At 38.7% G+C, this 23,993-nt stretch overlaps 1 protein-coding gene across 4 annotated transcripts in view; it reads right to left on the bottom strand.

Moving 5' to 3' along the window:
• The window catches only part of ABCB11 (ATP binding cassette subfamily B member 11), a 118,923-nt gene that overhangs the window by 32,553 nt on the left and 62,377 nt on the right, over positions 1 to 23,993 (bottom strand). For all 4 annotated transcript variants that reach the window (XM_067471774.1, XM_067471769.1, XM_060778567.2 and 1 more), the window contains exons 4-16: positions 22,307 to 22,354; positions 20,436 to 20,481; positions 19,437 to 19,678; positions 18,361 to 18,448; positions 14,543 to 14,676; positions 12,631 to 12,802; positions 9,904 to 10,028; positions 9,004 to 9,178; positions 6,649 to 6,762; positions 4,369 to 4,479; positions 4,118 to 4,243; positions 3,670 to 3,873; positions 817 to 987 (exon numbers count right to left, since the gene is read on the bottom strand). In XM_067471774.1, coding sequence (XP_067327875.1) covers positions 817 to 987; positions 3,670 to 3,873; positions 4,118 to 4,243; positions 4,369 to 4,479; positions 6,649 to 6,762; positions 9,004 to 9,178; positions 9,904 to 10,028; positions 12,631 to 12,802; positions 14,543 to 14,676; positions 18,361 to 18,448; positions 19,437 to 19,678; positions 20,436 to 20,481; positions 22,307 to 22,354 — 1,756 coding nt within the window. The remainder of the gene's footprint in view (positions 1 to 816; positions 988 to 3,669; positions 3,874 to 4,117; positions 4,244 to 4,368; positions 4,480 to 6,648; positions 6,763 to 9,003; positions 9,179 to 9,903; positions 10,029 to 12,630; positions 12,803 to 14,542; positions 14,677 to 18,360; positions 18,449 to 19,436; positions 19,679 to 20,435; positions 20,482 to 22,306; positions 22,355 to 23,993) is intronic.

The raw sequence follows: 23,993 nt of genomic DNA, 5'->3' as shown, positions 1-23,993 counted from the left end.
CCTCAATATCCCCATGTTTTACATCCATGGAGTGTGGAGCTATGCTACAGCCGGCCATTCAACCCCACTTTCCAGTTTACCACATAGCTGTTGCAATCCATCCCATGGCCATCTATGCTTTGTGGAGAGTGGCCATGAGGCAGATGGGATTCAAAGATGCTATGTCTCCATAACCAGATTTGAAATGATTACAGTATCCTCTGAGGTCCATCGAGATCCTCTGAAAGTCTCAGCAGATGATGCAGTCATTTTTCATCTTGTGATGGAGACATATCTAGATGCTTTTCCACTCTTCTTATTTTCCTCCAGCTGTGGAATGACCATGGTGGGGTGGTTTCAGAGTAAATCCTAGGAAGAGTTTGTTAGTTGGAAGGAAATGCCAACTTCCATAAGACATACATGTGTAAAGTGAACTTACACCTGCACGTTACATTAACAAGATGCGAGCCAATGATCTCTTTTTTGCAAGGGAGGCTGCATCTGTGGTTATGGACTGAAAAAAAATCAGAACAATAAAGTAATGTTTTTAGTCCTTGAATTTTTATTTTATCCTTCCTCTAAGTATCTCAGGTCATCATAGCAGTTACTCTTCCTCACAACAGCCTTAAAAGACAATGATTGGCTGAGTGGATTATTTCCTGTTCCTCAGAAGAGATTCTACTTGCTGTGCCACACTCACTCAAATTTTATATCTTGGAATCTTAGCATAAAAACATCTATGCTAAGATGCTAACATCAAATATTAAAATATCAGAGTGGGAGTTTGTTTCCACACCTATTTCTGTCATCTTGAAACAATATTAAAACATGGCAAACCTTATGAAGTGCCTCCTGAACTGTAGCTTCACTTTCATTGTCCAGTGCTGAGGTAGCCATGTCCAGCAGCAAGATTTTAGGTTTCCGAACTAAGGCTCGAGCAATAGCAATCCGCTGTTTCTGGCCTCCGCTCATTTGGCCACCTCCTTCTCCAACCAGAGTGTCAAATTGCTGAAATATATAGAGAGAATAGTAAACAAGTAGTCAAAGGTCTTTCACATGTTCCCCTTTAGTCCATTATATGAATCAAAGAAGTCAAAGAATAACGTGTTTCTTGTTTTCACTCTTTCATTTACAGAATGAAGATAAATTGTGTGTTTCTCCCTCCAGTGGGATGCTCCATCTCTCCTTTCCTCTAAGAAAAAACTCAAATCATGGTTTTGGGACCAGGCATTCGGATAGCTGGCTTAACAGTAATCGCAATGCTTCATGAGAACTGATAATGGACTGGGTCTCTAGATGCTGAATTGGACTTGGATGTGGCTATTTTGTTGTTAATATTGTTTTAAATGGATATTTTATAACTTAATGTTTTAACTAATATTTAATGTGTGTTATATTGTTTTGCTTGTATGTGTCGGCGTCGAATTGTGGCAGGTTGTAAGCCACCCTGAGTCCCCCCCCGGGGGTTGAGAAGGACGGGGTATAAATGTTTGAAATAAATACATAAATAAATACATCGAAACTGTGGCATGCCCCTTTACATAATATCAGAAACATGAAAATTGAAGAGTTGAAGCGAATGCTTATAAATCATTGTTGTCAATTCTTTGGAATGCAAAAGGAGAGAAAAATACTGTAAGAAAGGAGTGAACTTCAGATGTTATTAACTGCGACAACTAAGACCTTTCACCATTGACTGTACTGGTGGTGGTTGCAGTCCTACAGCTTTTAAAGGGCTACAAATTTATCATCCATGTTCCAAAATAGAAGTACTGCCTTCTTTCAAAACTGATCAATGATCTATCCAACCTAGTATTTAACCTAGTATTTCTACTGATAGTTAAGTCTTGGCTAAGACTTGGCTAGCAACATCTTTTGTTCTTTAGCTCAAATCATTTTGGGAGAGATGCCAAGTCCTGAACTTCAAAGTACAAGCCAGCATGTACTCTCAGGGAGTTGTAGTCAGGTCTGCTCAAAATGATCAAAACCAGCCGAGAATAACATGAATCATTTATAAAGCCGGCAAATGTCAACACATCCCTGAAAAAGCAGGTGTTCTGTATCTTTTAGAAGTTGCATGGTTGTCCTGAAAATGTAATTCTATAAAATTATAGCCATCCATATGCTGGGAAGGAGAGACACAGCATGCATGCATCAGAAGCAGTTTCTGTTGCAAAGTCTCCCACACTACGCCCAAAGCAAGGAATGTGAAAAAGCAACTTAAGCAACTCATGAGGGAAGCGGCAGAGAAAATTCACTGAAAACTTATAGTAGATCAGACCTGCACAATATACCGCTTACAGGCTGCACACAGCCCCTCAAAGGATTTCAGTTGGACTGTTATGACCAATGTTGCCCCTCTCCTCTGACCAAGATCAGGAGCCAAGCGTCGGTGTCCTGAGCACAGCTCCACCTCCTCTTCCATGCCCATGAACAGGGCTTCTCTCTTGTTGTCTCCTGCTGTTGCACTCCATGCCCTCTGCCAGCACTTTTCTGATGGACATGGAGAGCACAAAGGAAGCTCCATGCTTAGGACTACAGGAGGGATGCCAAGGTCTCAATGAGCAGGTTTCTCAGGAGCAAGATGCCCCCTGATCCTGGTTTTGGTCCTGAGCAATGTGGCCCAAAGTACTTAGTTTAGCCTATTTTAATGTTGGTCCCTTACTACTGCCAAGTTGTGTAAGCCTGCAGTAGTTGAATTGATGGTCCACGTATTTACTTGTGACCTACAACCCGTAAGTGACTTGCTGGATATATGGTAGAAGAAAAACGTGAAACTACAGAGAAACTGACAAAGGGAAGCAGGGAATATTCTTGTATATGTATGTACAAGTATCATTTTTTTCTTTTTTGGTGTTTTATTTTCTGTTAAAATCTTGAAAAAAAATGAAGAAAAAGAACTCACTCAGACATCTCTTTAAATACAAGCTAATAAAGAAGATGGCATATTTCTGCATTGCCTGGATCTCAACTGTAATGGACAGGCCACAACAAGTTGTCATCACTCCCCTCCCCAAATATCTAGCATCAGGCATGTTATCTAGGTTTGTTTAACTTCCTGCTTCTTTTGCCTGTCTACAGTGCTGGGTTTATAGATGAGTCATGTAAACAACTGTTAAGGGCCTGAGAGTAAGAGGAGTCTCTAAAACAAAAGGTCTCTTAAACTTCTATACTAGGGCCTCAGTGTGCCTTATTTTGTCTCTTCCTCCCCGAGACTGCAAAACAGAGAAACTCTCAAGCATTTTGTGAGGTCACTACACAAGGTTGATGATGCACTCGATCTGATGAGCCTCAACTTACAACAGGCCTGGTGAAAGCCTGCAGTTGCATCAAAATGTAGTGTTTATATGTATTCTGTTAATTTAAAAGTCATCAAAAGTATTAAAGATCAACACTTGTTTCTTGAAGTGTGGTATCTCTGTTTATTGACTATGTAAGCAAGGTCTCCTCACTGTATGATCACTCAGTAACTGAGTGGGGACTGGGGCTGCGACGAGCATTGGAGGACCTGATTGGTCATGAACTTAGTGAAACAGACTTTTCAAACTTTGTGGAAAGCCTGTCCAGCTGGGTGTACTCATTTCTTACTTATGTTCATTTTCTTCCTTTATATTTATTAGACATTAAAGCAAAATAGAAGCCTGCCCTTTCCCCCAAAAAGCATATTTTAAAATCCAACATTCACTTTACCAAAGGCAGGTCCATGATAAAGTTGTAGGCATTGGCTTCTTTGGCTGCTCGAACAATATCCTCCATAGTTGCATCTTCCCGACCATAGCGAATGTTCTCAGCAATGGTGGTAGAGAAAAGGACAGGCTCCTGCTCCACAATGCCAATCAACGAACGCAGCCACTGGATGTTCAGAGAGCGAAGATCATGCCCATCTAGAGTAACCTATACAGTGACAGTCATCAGCAGAAAGAAAGAATTGATGCATTTGTCCAATTGTTCATTTACCTATGAAGGAGGAATATGTTCTGTCTGAAACTTCAAAAGAAAAAGAGGTAGGACCTTAATAAAGTGAACACAACAACAACGATGATTATGATGTTCACCATAGTCATAGATCATGCTTCGAAATTATTTAGCTTAAGGCAGGAAAATGACAACCTGTGAAGAAAGGATGATGAGTTCTCACCATGCCTTCGCTAGGGTCGTAGAAGCGCTGAATGAGCTGTATGGTGGTACTCTTCCCAGCTCCACTGGGGCCAACAAAAGCTGTTGTTTCCCCTGATTTGATAACCATATTGAGTTTATCTAAGATCTGTAAATTAATAGTGAAACAGAGAGATTGAGGGAGATGTCATATTTGAGAAATGTTAGGCTTAGTTTTCAAAGCAACATTTGGAAGCTGTTGGAATACTACACAAGAAAGGGACGAGCCTTTACCTTCACTTCAGGTCTAGATGGATAATAGAATGTTACATTGTGGAACTCAATTTCCCCTCGGACTTTATCCAGTTTGTAGCCATCTTCTGACATACAGTCAATGATAGGTTTCTAGAGCAAAGTTGACCAATCATGTTACTCATTTATTTTTTTTCTAAAGAAAATATCTCACTTCTTCCTCTATATCCATATTGTGATTCAGCCTAGTATGTGTAACCAAAGCAACCATATCTTCTTATATATAGCACAACTCCCTTCCGTTTCCTCTTGCTTATGTTGTTTTCAAGATTGTAAACCTATCAGGTTTATCCTCTCATAATCTGTAGAAGCACCATGTGCACAGATGTCATTTGCAATTTATAAATATTGCTACTGCTGCTTCTATCACTACGAATATTCTACATGCTAGCATCATAGGTCCCTTCTACACTGCCATATAAAATCCAGATTATGTGCATTAAACAGGATTATATGGCAGTGTGGACTCATATAATCCAATTCAAAAATATAATGTGGATTATCTGCTTTGATAGTCGGATTATATGGCAGTATAGAAGGGGCCTTAGTCTATAGAAATCTTTCAGACATCATAGAGCAGATGTCAGGCACAGAAGTGTGGTGCAAACACCTCAAATGCAAAACAATGATGTGACCATTCAGCGTTAAATATTTTTATTACCCTGTTTGACTGCATTGACATTATTTCTTTCTGTCACAAAGAACTGCTATAATTTGTTTATTACAAATAAATAATTTGAGCACCTTCTTCAGTGAGTGGGACAAAAAAGAGCATAAAATTCAGCATATTTTTTTTCTGACAACAGTGGTGGCATTTGAGTTTATTTCAGACACACTGGTGGCCATTGAGGGCAATAGAGGAACACAACAATAACTGGGATGCCACATGCAGTGTGCTTTTAGCCTGTTTGGTCCATAGTTCACCACTGGCACACTTCTGGCTTTAATAAACATCTAGCCCAACAGGACTTTAAGAGCAGTCCTCATTGATAGGTCAAGATTATACAGTGGAGAAAAGCCTATTAGGATACAAGCCAATGCACACATGTTTCTCCTATACATGCTTCTGGAGCTTTCTATTTATACACAATAGAATCCAGTTGAGCTGGATGTCCATTCAATCCTGATGTGTGCCTGTTCTGGGCCATTGGAAACTGGAGGACATAGAGATTCCTAGAGGTCAGTTCTTGCTAGAAATCTCTAGATCCTCCACTACGACTGGAGGAAGTTGACTACAACGTCAGTATGGGTGCTGTGAGTGACAAACATGGTGAAAGGTTTCATCAGGACATTGACAAGATGGAGAAATGGGATCAGGGCAAATAGAATTCATCTATGTTTAGTGACTATTGTTGGACTTCATCCTCAATGCATCAGACAATGATTACAAACAAAAATCTGTGGCAAAACATTTTTAGTTTCGTTTCCTAATGACACCATTACGGTCAATAGTGTATGCTGCTATAGACATATAGCAATGCTTAGGCTGTATTGCCTTTATCTGAAAGATTGTATGTGATACAGACATAATAAATACATAGTTGGGTTTAGCGTGTTAAAATCTACTATACTTGGTTCACCCAAAATTGTGGAGGAAACAAAACATTCCCAAAAATGTTTTGATCAGTGTAATAATATACATTTTCAAGATTTTTGTCATTTATGAATACGTTCACCCACTCACTGCAGTTGACATACTAACGTGTTGCAACACACAGTTTGGAAAGCTCTGCTGTATATAGGATACATACAGGTGGCTTCTATGGACAAAGCCCATTGGCACCACTAGAATTCGGATGGACCAATATTTTAACCTTACGGTTCCTTTACGCTTCAGAGACACTATGCATATTAATATCCTTCTCTGTCCCTTTAGATTAGCTTCATTTCTGATAATCATCTGAGAGGACATAGCTGCGTAGTTTCCAAAACTACTTAATTGTGAACAGCCTTCTTGCCTTCCAGTGCAATTTCTTGATAATCCGGCAGCTTATAGCATGTGGTCCTAATAGACAAATATTCAGGCTCGGTAATTGCCTGAATATTCATGAGCAAATCACTTAGAAATGTCACTTGGTTGAATTTACTCCTGGCAAATTCACAGGCATAGTGCTGTTTTGCTTTAATCTGCAATCAATTTTGCCTTAAGCAGGAAAATATTTCTTCTTTCGAGTCGTAAACCCCCATGCTACTCAAGGTTTATGTGATATATATTTTCTCCTCAAAAGCAGTGTAATGGCATTGAGGAAAGTGGTTACTCACTTTATCTATTGTCTCAAAGATATTTGTTGCAGCCCCTCGGCCAGTTGCAAAAGCTTCCAGACAAGGAGCAGCTTGGCCAAGATTTAAGGCTGCTAAGAGAACTCCAAAGAAAACCTGAAGAGCACAAAAAGAAAGATAATTATGTTTCCTGATCTATCTATGTGGTTTCAGGGCAGAAACGGAATCACAAATGGACATGCTGAAGCCATTAAAGAGCATAAAATGATGTAATTTCAGGAGTCAGGAATATAATTTATAAGAGACAATGATTTCCCACTACATTTTAAGTTTCAACATTTTAAGTTTCACCATATGCCAATAGGAAACTCATTTTCAACGTGGTGTTCCTTGTATTTACCCATTATGTTTCCCAATTAATCCTTTCTTATCCCACATTTTAACTATCTTTAAACTTTTCTATCTTCTCTATTCTCCTTCCACTTTCCACATTAGTCTTCAGCTTATTTTTTATAGCTGCAAATTGAGTTTAAAGTAGTTTATAACTCAATTAACTCAGCAGGAGAACAGTGGGGTGTAGACTCAAGCAAAAGCAAACTGTTGCAGCTTCCTCTATCTTGCATTTTCGATCATTAATAATTTAACCATCTTGATTACACTCTGATGTTACTTGGCCCTGTTTAATCTGAAATGTTGGAGGCTCTGCTATGTAGCTAAAAGGATACCATCCATGCAACGAGAGAGGAATGACACAAGATGTTGAGAAAACGTGAAAAACATTACCCAAAAATCATTATAGGGAAGGAAACTCCAAAGGTGACACTCTTCCCACTTAGTATGGCCCATTAGAATGTTAAATGACAATGAAGAGGCAGGGAAAGGAAAAACATGTGAAATGGACTATCCTGAAGAAAGACCTGTGTCTGACTGGAACTTTGCTACAGCCTTCTGATGCAGGCTCCACTTGTGGAAAATTAAATTCCAACCAAGGTAAAATGAACAATTAATAATCACTAATCCTCAAAAATGAATTTATTGCCACTTTCCATCTGCAATAGCAGCATAGACACAAAACCTAGAACAGAAAGCATTTAAATTAACCAATGATGCCCCAAATTCCATATTCAAGATGAAACTGCTTACACCAAATCACACACCATTCTGGAGTTCTCTAAAGCTTAAGAACACAACAACAGGACGAAGGAAACTGAAAAGCCCTTATGCGAATCTTGATGGAGCTTCCATTTACAGGGTTGTTGTAGGTTTTTCAGATTGTATGGCCATGTTCTAGAACATGCCATACAACCCGAAAAACCTACAACAGCCCAGTGATTCCAGCCATGAAAGCCTTCGACAATACTTCCATTTGCAATGTTTAGGTTACAAGTCAGTTACTATAGCATATTATCAACACAGGTCAACCATAATTTTAATTGCAAAAATAACCAATAAGAAAACACTCAAAGCAACACGTTGACCAGCACATAAACCTGTATAGCCTTTACCAATTAATTTCTTTTAAAAACTTTTTCATTTTAGAGAAATTATTTTGTTTTATTAAACTTTTTATTAAAGTTGTAAATGCAATAAAAAAATAAGCTAACAACACAGGTTAAGCATTCCTTATTGGAAATTCCAAACTTCAAAATACTCCAAAATCAGAAATGGTTCACAGGGGAGGCCGAGACAGTGACATTTTTGCTTTCTGATGGTTCAATGAACACAAACTGTTTAATGCACATTAAAACAAATATTGTGTAAGATTGTCTTCAGGTTATGTGTATAAGATGTATATGAAACATAAATACATTTTGTGTTTAGACTTGGGTTCCATCTCTAAGATATCTCATTATATAGTAAATATAAGGGTTTCCCCTGACATTAAGTCTAGTCGTGTCCAATTCTGGGGGTGGTGCTCATCTCCATTTCTAAGCCAAAGAGCCGGCGTTGTCCGTAGACACCACCAAGGTCATGTGGCCAGCATGACAGCATGGAGCACTGTTACCTTCCTGCCAAAGTGGTACCTATTGATCTACGCACATTTGCATGTTTTCAAACTGCTAGATTGGCAGAAGCTGGGGCTAACAACGGGAGCTCACCCTGTTTGTGGATTCAAACCTCTGGCCTTTCAATCAGCAAGTTCTGCAGCTTAGCGGTTTAACTCACTGCACCACCACAGCCTCTGATCTCATTATACACATATATGAAAATACAGAGCCAAAAGTCAACATCCCAAAGACTTCTGATAAGGGATACTGAACCTGTACAAGCTGTTAACATCATTATAGAATCATGAGATAATTATTTTGACTTCCTGAATAGACTGTTTGAGTTTATCATTATATATATTTATAATGAGAGATAAGGTGAACGAGGAAAGCATTTGGAAACCATTACCTGTAAAAGTGTGCCAGGTGAGTATTCCTCTTCTTCAAGGACAAGTTTTGAGCCATACCAGAAGGCTAGCGCATAGCACAGGAAAATGATACACCAGATGTAACCAGTGAAAAAACCCATTATTATCCCTTTTCGAATTCCCCAGTTCTGGGCAAACACTAGGTTTTTGTCATATCTGGAGAAATGAAAAAAAATGCATTGAAAACACCTGTTTGGCATAAAAACAAAATAGAGATTTAATGAAAGTAAGGTTTACTTGAGGGGCTAGAAAATCTATAAAATTTCTAAATGAAAGTGTAAGCATGAATACCAATGCATTGAATTATCAAAGAAAATTAACTTTAAAGTTGTAAGAGAAAAACATAGAATTATTCCATTGCATTAGCAGTGTTGAATTTAAACATTTGTTGAATTTAAACAGTTTATTAAAGTTCTCCAAAATGGATAATCTCACAACATCCCTGCCTTTCACCATGACAGATCCAGTCTGCCATGCCCTTGGGCTCATCAAGACATACCACATTTCCTAAGACCCATGGGTGCCTCCATCAAGGTGTTTATTTTTCATTGTGAAATGAAATTTTATGGGAGCTGGAAGCATTGTTGTCTTCTGGGCATAACCTAATTTTTTCCTGCTGCTTCTTCCATTTTTTTTCTTGCCAGACAATATGTATAAATCCACATATCCACAAAGGGGAAAAGGCAGAGTAAGCATGCACTGCCTTTTGATTAATAGTGTTACAAGTTCTCTGTCACATCTTCCAGCTAAGCTGCTGTCATGCAACAAAAATTCCTTTTCAGATGCAAATTCTTTATGCTCACATTTAGCACTTGAACAAAACACTAGACACATAGGCAGGCCTTCTATCTATATCTTCCAGCCTTCACAAAGGAACCAACCTTTCAACTTCTTTTCTTTCTCCTCCAAATGCAGCCACTGTTCTGATGGACGAGAGCACTTCATCGGCCACGGCACCAGCTTTTGCATAAGCTTTTAATTCCCGACCAGTCATCTTTGCCACAGTCTAAAAAAAACCATCAGAGGAGTCAGTGAAGCAGGACAGAATTTTACACTCCGCAGATCAAACTTCCTATGTTTATATTAGATTACATACATTTTTAAAGGAACACTCCTATAGCTTATTATCACTACTACAACTACTATCACCATTATCGGTTTACATAACCACTTTCTAATCTTATATGCTAGCCGGTTCATATGAGACAGCACCCATTTCAAGCAGTGTACCTTGAAAGGTAGCATTAGCATGTTCAGTAACAGATGTTTAGGGTTGGGAGGTATAGATGAGATGCTGGAGAGCAGAGCTACATAAAACACTGTGGCCTGCTCCTTCCTAAGCTCCTCCACTGGCTCACGCAATGGCAGAATGATCCATCCTTAATATAGATACAACTGTCAAACTAGGGGGTGCTTCTACACTATGATATTATGCAGTTTGAAACCACTTTAACTGGAATGGCTCAATGCTATGGAGACCTGGAACTTGTAGTTTGGTGAGGCACCAGCTCTCTTTGGCAAAGAAGACCAAAATTACAACTCTCAGGAGTCCATAGCATTTGGCAGCTGAAGTGGTGCCAAACTGCAGTGTAGATTTACTCCAAATTCATTGAGTTCTTACACATGTAACAAGGAAGACAGAATTACTACCTTTGACTCAGGCAACTAAATGTCTCAAGGCAATTCTTATCTATCTACATTGCTCAAGTACAGGCCATTTAAACTGCTGGTGTTGTATAAATGAATACACAAGTCGAATCTGTTGTTGTTGGCCTTCAAGTTATTTCCAGCTCATGGTGACGCAAAGACAAACATAACAAAGGGGTTTATATGCAAGATTTATTCAGAGGGGGTTGTCTTTGCCTTCCTTTGAGGCTGAGAATGTGATTTCTCCAAGGTCACCCAGTGGGTTTCCATGGCCAAGATGGCATTCAAACTTGTTTTAGTCTAGTGTTCAAAGGACTAAACCATGAAAATAGTTATACATTATATATGATGTTTCTCATTAACAATATAACAATATATAGGAACCACACTGTAATAAAGGAACTTGGTCAGTTTTCTAGTTTTATAGATGAGATTTTTTATATAAGAAAGTTGAGGGAGACCTTGCAAAAGACATATCTCTCACATAGACAAGCTTCAGAAGCCTGGGCATGTTCGTTTGTGTTCTGTAACACACTTCTGGCACAAGGTTAACTAATTTATTGTGCACAAAGCATCCTACATCAGAGTGCTCCTTTTCAGATGGCTGAGGCGGTATACTTATGTATATTATTATTATTATTATTATACTTTATTTGTACCCCGCTAGCATCTCCCGAAGGATTCAATGCGGCTTACACAGGCCGAGGCCTCAACAACACAACATAACAATACAATCTAAGCAAATCAAACAATTAAAACAGAATAAAGCAAAGTAAACAACAGGCACAATACAATAAAACACAATAAAACTGGGCCGGGCCAGAAGGTGGGTACAAAGATTAAAAGTGCTGATGTGACAAGAGGTGTATAAAGGGCTTCTAGGGCAAGTGCGATGTGCGATGTGCAGCAATCATTGGTTCTGATAAAGTGCTTATGGGACTTGGTAGTGGAGATTTCCTAATCTGGGAAGGCGCATCGGAAAAGCCAGGTCTTCAAGTTCTTTCTGAAGACAGCCAATGTAGGGGCCTGTCTAAGGTCTTTGGGGAGGGTGTTCCAGAGTTGGGGGGCCACCACGGAAAAGGCCCTGTCCCGCGTCCCCACCAAGCGCGCTTGCGACGCCGGTGGGATCACGAGCAGGGTCTCTCCAGATGACCGAAGTGAACGTGTGGGTTCGTAGATGGAAATGCGGTCACGCAGGTAGGCTGGTCCCAAACCATTCAGGGCTTTGTAGGTAAGCACCTGCACCTTAAATTGGGCTTGGAATGTAAACGGCAGCCAGTGGAGCTCCTTGAACAGGAGGGTTGACCTCTCTCTGTAAGCTGTGCATATTTTGTAGGTTGCATCCCAGAGTGGATGGGATGTGCTCTCAAGTTTCCATCTCACAGTGGCATCTGCTAGAGGAATGGAGTGAGCCACCCCAAGTCCCTTTGGGGAAAGGAAGGGGGATATAAATAAAATTTATTATTTATTATTAGCTGCAGCCTTCTGTGTTTCCCCGATCAGGGTTTTTGATTCCAATATTTTTTTATTCCAGGAATTTTGGAGTCTTGAAGAGGCTACAGAGATAAGGAGAAGGTAAAGTTGTGGTGTATAGCATATATCAATTCACAAAATGCTAAACCTGTTAGTGTGCCTGCTCTAGTACTAGTAATAGTAGTAGTAGTAGTAGTAGTGCCCTATTTTCCTCTCTTAAATGAGACTCAAAGTGTCTCACAGCATTAAAAACAAGTCAATTGAAAAATTAATTGCTTTCCCTGAGGTCCAGTTATCAGCTTGATTAAAGAAGTATAGGGAGCACTGTTGAGAAATGCTGAAAAATGGATAGTTTTCTTTTAATCTTGTATTAAGTAGTTTGAGAGAGCTCCATTGAGTCATTTTCTGAATCTTGGAAACTTCCCTCAGTGCCAAACTACCTCTACCCCAAACAACCTTGCTGAGACATGAATGGCATTGTTCCTCACCAGACCCATGAAGGCAGCTCCGATTCCAAGCAGTGGACTCACTGCAATTATAACCAAGGTCAGCTTCCAGCCTCTAACAAATCCTAACAGGAACCCGCCAACAAAGGTGGTGAAGCGCTGGATAAAGATCGCTACTTGATCAGCAATAGCGTCATTTATTTTATTAACGTCACTGTGGAAGACAAGAAAAGTTGAAGCAGAAGATACATTTTCTTCATGTACAAGCAAGATCTTGATGAGAGTAACTGGTCTCGTTAGGAATTTATTTGTCATTTTTAATGCAACCATTTCATCAGTTCAGATAAGTTCGCCTCCCAGAACCCCTTAGCAAACATGATCATTGGACATATAGACTGAAAGGTACTGAGATCTATAGTCCAAAGTGTGAATTTTCCAAGCTCTCTCTCTCTCTTAAGAGGCAAATATTTTCCTGACATCAAATATGTGTTTGCATTTCCCCTGCGCTCCCATCCCATTTTCCAATATTCTCTCTAGGACTAGTTGGATCACACTTTGGCCACATTGATTGGTGAGCAAACAGAGAGGGAAAAGTACATGCATGGGTTCATAGCATCAAGAAGATATGCTGATCAGACACCACCCATTTGTGAAAAAGGACTGGCCAGGTGCATAATCTCCAATTGAGTTCAGATGCCCCAGTTTCTGTCCCCTCCTTTATGTCATCATCTTACTTCAGCTGCTGGAAACTACTCTCAAAGTGCCAGAGTAGTTTAACTCAATTAACTTAGCAGAAGTAGGAAAAAAGAATGGTGCCGATGGTTTGACTTTCCCAGAAGGCTAAGGTCAAAGCAAACTGCTGTATTTTCCTTTAGCTTGTGTGTTCTTCCTCATTGATATCTTTTGCCATCTTGACATCATTCAAATATTGCTCAGCCACATATGTCTAAGTGTTCATCATTTAAAAAAATTACAGGGTATGTCAGTGGTGATTTAACCTGAAAAAACTCTATGGGGAAAATACAAATGACATGCCTATATTTTGATCTGTGAGATTCTGGCCTTCCTTACCAGAATGGTGCCTTCTCTTCCTACAATTCATGGTTATGAATCTATTATGCTACCGATTTGGTTCTCTCAGCCAGTCACTAAGGTGTTACAAGATCCCTTTGCACACTGATTAGTCCATTATGGTATTTTCATGACCTCTTGAGCCTACATGCAAAGTGCAGTAATGGTCCCAGATATCAGTAACCAGAAGGGTTTATAAAGAGGCAATCAGGGCAATTTCGAGATGTTTTGATGTTTAGAACTTCACACCAACCCCAACATGAAGATGTTTAATAACTAAGGCCAGCCACAGAAGGCAGAGGGTAACATAGGAGGCAAAAAATCCTTCAAGCACATCTATTCAAGCTTAGCAGGTAAACATACTATAATAGTAAATTAAATAACTAACAATTTGTTGCTCATTCAAAATGAGTAAAATATACTATCTAGAGTAGCTGTCTGGGTGCAGAATTGGAGGGATAGCCCTGGTCCTTCCTCTCCTCTTCATCTTGGATACTGTGGCCCATTCCACACAGCTGTATAAAATTCACATTGAACTGGATTATATGACAGTGTGGACTCAGATAATCCAGTTTAAAAAGTTATTATTGATTATTTGCTTTGATACTGTGGGTTATATGGCTTTGTGGAACGGCCCTGCATCCACTGAATGCGTCCTTGATAGCATTGTGAGTCTCATTAATAGAAGATACACAATGCCATCTTCAGTCATACTATGGACAAAGTCCCAGCTGTCTAGCAGCCAATTTGGCAATGCATTTGGCAGAGTCAAAAACTGAGTAAGCCCCTGCCACCCCTACCTTACAAAGGCTGCTCATTAGCATGCAAAGCCTTAAAAATATGCTGGTACACACCCATACCCATAGATTACCAGTTTACTCACTCAGAAATTCGTGTATTGAGTTCTCCCACTGATGTACAATCAAACCAGCCTATATCCATCCTCATTACTTTCCTGAAATAGGCTTTTCTGATTTGTTGTGTCTGTCGAGCAGCCGACATTACCCAAAAGCAGATCTGGGAAGAAAGCAAGCATAGGAAATGACTGTTTGTGTACATGTATCATGAATGCATGAAAAACAATTTTTGAGACATTATGCCAGACCATAATGCAAAGTGTGGCAACACAGCCAGCTAAATGAAATATGTTCTGGTTTCCAATAATACTTGGCCCTGTTTCATGCCTTCCATTATTATCATGCTTGACGAATTGAGCTTTGGTAATATTTCGCTGGCAAAAACAATTACACTCAAGATATTGGTTGAATTGCTTAACTATAATGAGGGATATGGAAATTCAAAAAGCTACCTTATACTGAGGGCTTGCCTTCATTGGCCAAAAAACCAAACAAACAAACAAAAAAGACCCTAGGTTCACTGTGAAACTATTGCTTTCAGTTTTTAAAATGCACAGCAACTTTTGGTGAGTATTCCAGAATTTCTGAGTTTAATCTGACTTTGGCCCACTTAAGGAAAAGTCAGGGATATGCTGGTGTTTGCTGGAAACTCCAGAGTATCACGGGACTTTATGGCCATCTGGGTTGGGTTCATTTTGGCCAGGTCCCCTGTCCAGATGGAAACTGACACTATTACTCTTTCCTGTGATGATTAGTGCAGGAAAATGGGATGACCCTTCCTCTGTATCACTGCCCCTGCTCACTACCATCTGCAGGCCAAAATGGACCCAATGAATGAATGGTAATTGTGGTAACATATGCTGATGTCCAAACAGGATACTCCATGAAGAGGAAGAAGGAAGGGCTCAATTGTGTGATGTAGATGTGGCCTGTATCAGATGCTTGGTTCATCTTGATTAGTATCCCAGTGCTGTCAACTCTAATTGGCAGCCATAGCTGTCCAGAGTTCATAGAAAAGATTGTTTTTATAGTCCTACCTGAAAATGCTTGAAGTTGCCTAGCTGTCTCCCATCCAAATTCTAACTAGGCCTGATCTTACTTAACTGAGCATCCAAAATCAGATGAGACTGGATGTATTCAGAGTAATATTATGGGGCTCAGGATGTTTTGTTGGAACAAATAGAATTTATATGGCACAGAGATTATTATGTGCTGGAAATTGTCGGGTAATCTATTGCCTTAGTCACTTTAGTCTTGTATTCTATTAAGATTGTAGTTCCCAGGCTTTTCTGCCTCCAAGGAACAACTTTCACATCAGATTACTGGTGTTGGAACTACTGCATGTAGCAGGAGATTCTGAAGAATTTTCAATGGAGCAAATTCAGTTTGAGCATAGTGCTCCCCAGGACACCACAACATGCCTTGGTGTTTGTGTATTGCAAGAGATGCTGAACACTGGGAGGTAAATTGCTTTTCAGATATTCTTGACTGCCATTAATAAAAATGATATTAGTATACCAGCAGGCATCCAGTTTGGAAATCTCTCCTGTATATGTATGATTAAGGGGATATTCACACAAATTGCCTATTTGTATGTTTTACACATTATGGGGAATGAGAGGAAACCAGTTATACAAGTATACTATTCTTTATGGAGAACAGAGGCCTACAAACACAGAGACAGACACATATAGAATGCCACTGTGAGACAGAAGCATAAACATTATGAGACCTAATTCAGTGGGCACATAATGATTTTGGCATCTGTTAATAGATGATTCTCATAGATTCCACAGAGCCCTGCTTTTTCTACCTTCTACTGGCATCATAGGTCTGGAAGAATTGAGAAGAATTGAGAAGAACATAAGATCATGCGACAAGGCCATTCGGATGGCAGGACTTCTATTGTGGAACCCTTCTCCTGCAGAGATTAAAATGGATCCATTTCTGTTTCTCTTTATGCAGTTTGTTGAGACATTTTAGTTTCAAATAACAAACCTTATGATAGTTTTATTAGACTGTTTTATTTTGGCTTACTTTAATGTTTTTTAACTGGTAGTAACATCTTCACTTCCTTGGTACTTCATCACACTAGAGAATAAAGTACTAGGTGGCAGAATTCTCTGACCTGCACATAAATTTACAGTCATTATACTCTGAAGCCAGCAGGGAGGAGACTAAGGGTGTACCTACACTGTAAGATTAATGCGGTTTAACACCATTTCAACTGCCATGGCTCAATGCTAGTAAATTTTGGTAGCTGTAGTTTTGTAAGATCTTTAGCCTTCTCTGCCAAATTGTCCAAATTGTCACCAAACTACAGCTCATATGATTCCATAGAATTGAGCCATGACAGTTAAAATGATGTCAAACTGCATTATTTCCAAAGTGTAGATGCACTCTAAGAGACAAAGTTATTGAGTTGCACCTCCCACCTGCTTATGGAATGGCTAGACATCTTTCTCATGTGGCTACAGGATGTCATTGCAGCAGGGAGCATCAGCTGGGAATGTGATTAGCCATGGCTTCACTCAGGTTTCTTCCTCACAGACATTTAATCTGAGTCAGGGTGTGGATTTAAGAATTTATTTATTTATTTTTAGCCCACTTTTCTCCCATGGGTGGGACTCAAAGTGGCAAACAATAAATAGAATGACAGAAATTACATGAAACAAAAGCAAGACAAAACTGATAAACAGATAACACAATTAAATAACCCATAGTCAACAATTTTAATAAAAACAACATGTTCCACTAAAATTCCCTGATCCAAAATTAATGTGGACTCTCTTTCATCTTCCTGCCTATGCAGGTATCTCACAAAACAGCAGGAAGATGAAAGAAAGTCCACACTAACTTTGGATCAATGAAACCCAGGGTGATTTTTTTTCTTACCTCCTTACAAAAACAGTTTCCCAGTGCTTGCTTTACCACTCAGCCAATCAAGGCAGTAAAATCAATCGTTGCCAGCGTTCCTTGCCAGGTTTTGGTGAGAGGAACTGTTTTTTTGCCTTCTGGCTGGACTGTGTAGCTGCTTTTTTATTTTTTTTACTTTGAACTGCTTTCTTACTGTTGTTCACATGAGTGCTCTACATTTAGCATTTGGTTTACGCACAAGAGTGATTCAGCTGGTTATATGGCTTGAATCAAAAATTTTGGTGTGTTTTTTAATCACGCTGTTTGTGACTGGATTCAATTTGGAGTTTGCATTGGGAGGAATTTTTTCTGGACACTCAGACCTCAAGCTGGCTTCAAGCCGAATTTTAGTACCTCTGCCAGAATGGGCATAATGTGTCCAAATCTGAGAGCTGTGTCATTTTCTTGAAGGCTTTGGAATACTACATTGAACCCTTTATGAACTTGTGCAAAGCCACGAACTTTTGCTAGTTAATAATTTAACCAATTTCGATTTAATCCCCCTCTCCACCTAGTACATATTGATCAAGCTCTATGGAAGCGCAAGTAGCTTGCACGAAGGCAAGGAGTGGAGCTGAATAACAACAGAGGCGGCACTAATAATAGATCTCCTGTTTCCTTTAATTGTTTTCTGGAGGCGTTGTTTTTTATTGCTATATGCATTTATCTAGAAAGGGAAGGAGGAAAGCACGTATGTGCCCTGTTTGTGGCCAGGACACGCAACTATCTACTGCCAAATATATTTAAATTATTTTAGTTAAGTGAATCAAACATTGTTTTGCTTTGACATAAATATCTGCTTATCTTTTACGCCAAATGCAGGGAGAATGATTTGTATATTGCAGAAATTAGCTGTGATTGGCAAATTAATTTTGACTGATCATATAATATACAAGAAAATAGGCTGCTAAATAATTTCAATACTAACTTGAAGGTATCCAAGCACAAGGACGGTACATCCAATTCCTGCATAGTAACTTGCAAAATAGGTCATTTCTGTTTCAATATCCAGCAACCTATTTAAAAGGAAAGGGAAATCAACAGTATTGTAAAATCTTCCCAAATGAATAAACAATACTGGAAAATGCTGAATCTCTATACTACAAAGCTCAAGTTTCTAGAGGATGGAGCCACTGTGGTTAAAATTGATATAACTGTGCACCATGGACTGAGCCATTGTTCCTCTGTAACAACCTACAATTGCCTCAAGTCTGATTGGTTTTAGTGCAACTAAATAACCATTTTAATTGGATTGGAGTCACAGCTTTAAAAACCCAACGACTTAGGTTAAGGATAGCTTGCTTATGTGGATAAGAGGCCCATGTTTAAAAACTTTGCTAAGGTTTACAAGGTTCCTAAATAACTTCTGAAAGCCCATTATGAACCCCAGAGAACCCCAGAGATCACAAAGAAGTAAATATATCAGTCCATTGCACTTTTAGTTCAATTGTCTCTAGCCATCAAATTCTACCATTAGTAAAGGAAACTTTATGTTTTGTACATCTTCTAGTGGTAAGTGGGTGTAATTGTTTCAGCTGTCGAAAATCAATATTTATCATAATTACCTCAATAACAAAAAAGACCACAGTAGATCAAGGCAAATTTGGGGGGGGGGGTAAATATTTTATTTTTGATACTTTCTGGTATGAATTGAGAACTGGTTGTGCTTGACTGGACTCAGTGGTAATGTTTGCTTTTTCAAAAAGTGATTGATGTTGAATGAACAAGTAGCAACAGCTCCAGCGAGGTTGCAATATTAATTTCTCACATAAGAGAGACAGGATATCAATTAACACATAAATCTGCTATAATAATGAAGGCTGCAGATCCAATGCTAAGTTATACAAGCTGAAGCCTACCAACCTCAGTGAGACAATCACAACTAGCTGGGGGCAAGAACATAACCTTATCCATCAAATGAGCTCCTAAGTAGCTGTGTGGCAGGCAACTGCAACCAATGCCCTTTAATAACACAAGAGAAAGAAAAACATTTGTTTCACTTACCCACAACTTACTGATGCATTACTGTCATTCTGATGATGGGAACTGTTGATCCACACTATTGTATTATTCACACATGCTTTATTGGGGTCTGCAAGCTCCTGTCTCTCAATATCATACTGAATGAAGGCGTCTGTCATTAAGCCAAAGACCAACAACATGGCAGGCTGGGCTACTCCATGAAGAATAGCACAAATGCTACCCAAGACCATCATCAGTATCTCAGATGAGGAAGCAAATCTAAACTATTTGGAACAACAGAGAGAAAGTATTCACAAATATTATTTGCTAAATTTCTTTTCTGTCCATTCTTTATCCATTGTTAATAATGCAGTAACAGATTACAGTGATGCTTTCTTTTGACAAGCATTATGTTTCCATGCATTTAAACAACTGGTCTTCTCTATTATTTTAATTTTCCCAAAAAGATAATTTTTATAAAGAAGGGTAGTTTTTAGTCAATATTTGGAAATATGTTTTAACCTTTATTTGCATGAATGAGGAACAAAAAAGAAAAAGGAAGTCCCAAGATACTGGTAATAGTTTATTGGTCATCATCATGGGATTTAATCTCTCTTTTTGGTGACTGCTTCCCAGTTTTGCTTCCTCCCACCATTGTATGAATGGTAGTACATTTTCCAGAACTGTTCAAAACCATGATTTTAAACAATAATGAGCAGAAATTACATTCGGAACCATAAGTAGATCTTGGTGATTTGGAAGATGAGCAAGGGCTTATTACTCTCCCAAGCGTTTAACAATAAAAAGAATAATACTTTAAAAGAGAAGAATGCTACTGACAGAAATAAAGTTTTGGGGAACACACGTGGATTTTTGTATGAAAGGGCTGTGCACTTGCTTCTAATACTAGCCACAAATTCCATGGCTAGGCTTGCGCTCAGAAGCAACCAGAGGTCTCTCCCAATATCTGGAAATCCATCCATCCTTAATCTCACAAATTACATCATTTCTGAGAAATATAAAAATCAAGAATTGTATTACCAGCTGAAAGAAGCCAACTCGAATGATATCCTTTTTCTTCTCCGTCCTTTAAAACAAAGTAAAAGGCCTAATATCACAAGACTGCATTTTAGTTGTCACTACCACTTCAGTCACACTTGAACACCTTTTCTGGAATACTTGATTAACTTTGTAATAAAACAAAGGATTGGCTGGGATTCCTGGCCTCATGGCATTATCATCCTAACACTGACAACACCTGCTCTCTACAGATTACCACAACCCACTGAATCCAGTCTGTGGCTAACACATTTCTAGGATTTTGAAACACTCATTGGTACTCTGGTCATCATGGTTAGTCAACTGGACTACTAAATATTTGAAATATTATGTAAAAATATCACTAGGGCATTTTTTTAAAGAGATGAGTGGATTAGGTCAGCAATTAAGCTGCTAAAAGAGAAAACAAAATCCAACATTCATGAAGCAAGTTATACATTTACTGGCCAACCAAAATACACAAAATACATCATGCAAGCTTTTGAACCTTCACTGGTTTCTTTATCAGGTAAATACATTGATAATAATTCAGGAAAAGAAACGTGATGATGTTAAGAGTTACCGACCTACAACCTTATCACACATGTCTCCAAAGATGTTCTGGATCCCCGCATCCCGCTGGTGGCCACACAGAAGGTATGGGGACCTGTTATCCCATGTCCCATTCTGTTGCGCCTTCCCCTCTTCCTCATCACATGGGGGGAAGCCATTTTTTACCCAGCTTTCCTTATGGAAAGACAGGGATTCTGCAGTTGTCTGCCATTGCCATTCTTTCGGCAATGACAGCACTTCAGCCAAGGAGCCGCTCTGGAAGTAGTTATCTGGAGTATGATGGGAGTCATCAGGCTCTGTGGCTGAACCCTAAAAATCCAGCTGCCACCATTGAAAATATATATGTGTGAAGAGGTCCCTACATGTTGTCTCTGATGTTACTCAAGGTGACCTAAAGTACATTAAGGGAAAATTAGTATTACAGGGATGTGGGAATAACGAGAAAAGAAAAATAGCGAAGTTAGTGACAAGAATAACAGGATCCCCAATTATATCCAAGGGATCCTAGAAAGTTAATCTACCAGAGATAAGAAGTTTTATAACAAAAAGAATAGATTTTTTTAATATGAAAAAGACAGCATAGACAGGGTAGGAAGTGTTAGTTAGGGCTTTTTTATTTTCTATTTCTCAACTTTTCTCTCCTTTCTTTCAAAGCACTCTGCGCCCACTATTCTAGCTTTCTGTTTTAGATGAGAAAAGAAATGTTTTCTTTTCCATCCCTCTTTTCTTTTTAACATCATAGAAATTTTTTTTGCATTATATAATAATGGAAGAAGGCTAAGATGTTAAAAATGCCTCTGTTCTATCTCCACTCTTGAACCCTTCCCCGTTCCTCATATATTTGCAATAAAATATATGGGGGGGGGGGGAGGAAAAAAGATGGTCTACACCAATGTCTGCCAGCCTTTGGTCCTCCGGATGTTTGACATCCAAGAAATCACAACCAATGTGGACAGCTGTCAGGAATTCTGGGAGCTGAAATCCAAAGCACATGGAGGGCCAAAGACTGGAAACAACTGGCCTAGAGAGATCTCAATGAAGGAAGAGGCCACAATATCTATTGAAATTGTAGGAAACAGGAAACATTAACAAGAGGGAGCTAATTGGCTCTGGCTTAATTCTTGGGGATTTTATTTTCAGCAATGGTAAAATTAATTCATTTGGACTACAGTTGGTGAGTGTTACCTACCTATACAGTACCTACACATTTTCCCAGATATAGTAGTGCAAAGACTTCTTTAGAAATTCAGTGTCCTCTGCTTAGAAAAGGCATGCATAGAAGATAAAAAAGTTTAACCTACTTGTTCCCTTTTGCATTGTCCTCTGAAGTCTCCTTTTTATGGAAATACCTATAGAATGCAAGAATGACATAAAAATGAGCCATAGTGGATTGGACAAAAGTTGTATCTAGTTTGCTGACCCAATGTCTAATGGAATACTGATGGGAAGCATGTTAGTGTGACATCAGCACAAAAGGACATGTAAGAGACTTCTCATATGGCCAGTATTACTGTGACCAGCTCCATAATGTTAACCATAACCACTACTATATTATCATCTTGGCATTTCACTGTGGACATAATTAAAACGAACCAGGATTTATTGGGAGTGGGAAATACTGCAGCAAGTGTTTATTTCAGATATTAAATTTATTACTATTATTACTCTGTAGTAATGATTTCCCAGCACAATCAACATTAGGCAGGATCAGGCAAACTGACATTTCCACTCTCCCCCAGTATGACAATCAAAAGCAGGATCCCTGGCTATAGCCACGCTGCAGTATTATAAGTGTTTGTCATTAACATTAACTGCTATGGCTCAATGCTATGAAATCCTGGAATTTGTAATTTTGTGAGATATTGACACCCTTCTCTGTCTGGTGCCACAACAAACTACCAGTTCCAGAGTTCTATAGCATTTAGCCCTGTAAAGTGGTTGCTCTCCCAGTTGGAATTCCTCCTCTTATGGGAGATTACTGGCAGAAGAGAATAGTGGTGGAAATGTCAGTTTGCTGCATTTCCCATTGAAGAAGAACAGATATCTGGCCGATGTCAGCTAAAGCAGATTTATGGGATCTTTATAACTGTGGCAATAATGCCACTATCATAAACATTATTTATTTATTTATCTATCTATTTACGACATTTATATGCCGCCCTTCGCACTCTGAAGGAGACTCAGAGCGGCTTAGAAGATATATATACATACAATATATTATATTATTAGCATAGTACAATATCAGTATTATATATTACTGTATTGTAATATTCTTAGTAATATTACATGTAATATAAATATATATAATAATATATTATTATATCGTATTACATTATATATTGTATATACAATATATTATACTATATTATATTATATTATATTATATTATATTATATTATATTATATTATATTATATGTAAAGCACAGGAGACAAGATGGAACTGTCTTCTGCCCCCCTCTCTCTTCACTCTGGCCAGATTTCTGTTTTGTAGTGGGACCCACCCCTAACATGATGGATAGGCTGTTAGTCACTGAATTGGTCGAGCAATGTCACATTGAAAAAATAAACCAGGAAGGGATTTCTTTTGTCCTTTTGTTTATATACAAAATTGTTCCTCACACCATGTAAGTGAATATTGCATTGTAAGAGGATTAGCTGACGCTGTGGCGTATTTCTCTTGCATTATCCTGTCATTTATTGCGTATTGTGGTGTGGCTTTTTCCTTTTCTGACATCAGTTGTGCAATAATACAGTTTGGTCAAGTTAGATTAATGACTGTCTTTTAACTGTTGAAAATGTATCTAGTTGTCTAGTTTCTAGTTCTCTTTCTCTCAAAACCCAAAATTAAACAAAAGATAGAAATAACAACACAATACATTACACTATCAAAACAGAATTAAACAACCAATATTATTATACTTGAATTAAAAGCAATTTCAAAAGCATATTCCTTTTAAAAGTATAGTGCCAGGATTCAACCCTAGAGA

The sequence above is a fragment of the Anolis sagrei genome, chromosome 1 (genome assembly GCF_037176765.1).
Source record: "Anolis sagrei isolate rAnoSag1 chromosome 1, rAnoSag1.mat, whole genome shotgun sequence".
Lineage (NCBI taxonomy): Eukaryota > Metazoa > Chordata > Lepidosauria > Squamata > Dactyloidae > Anolis > Anolis sagrei.
Note: the sequence above shows the minus strand (reverse complement) of the source record. Positions and strands in the feature narration are given on the sequence as shown.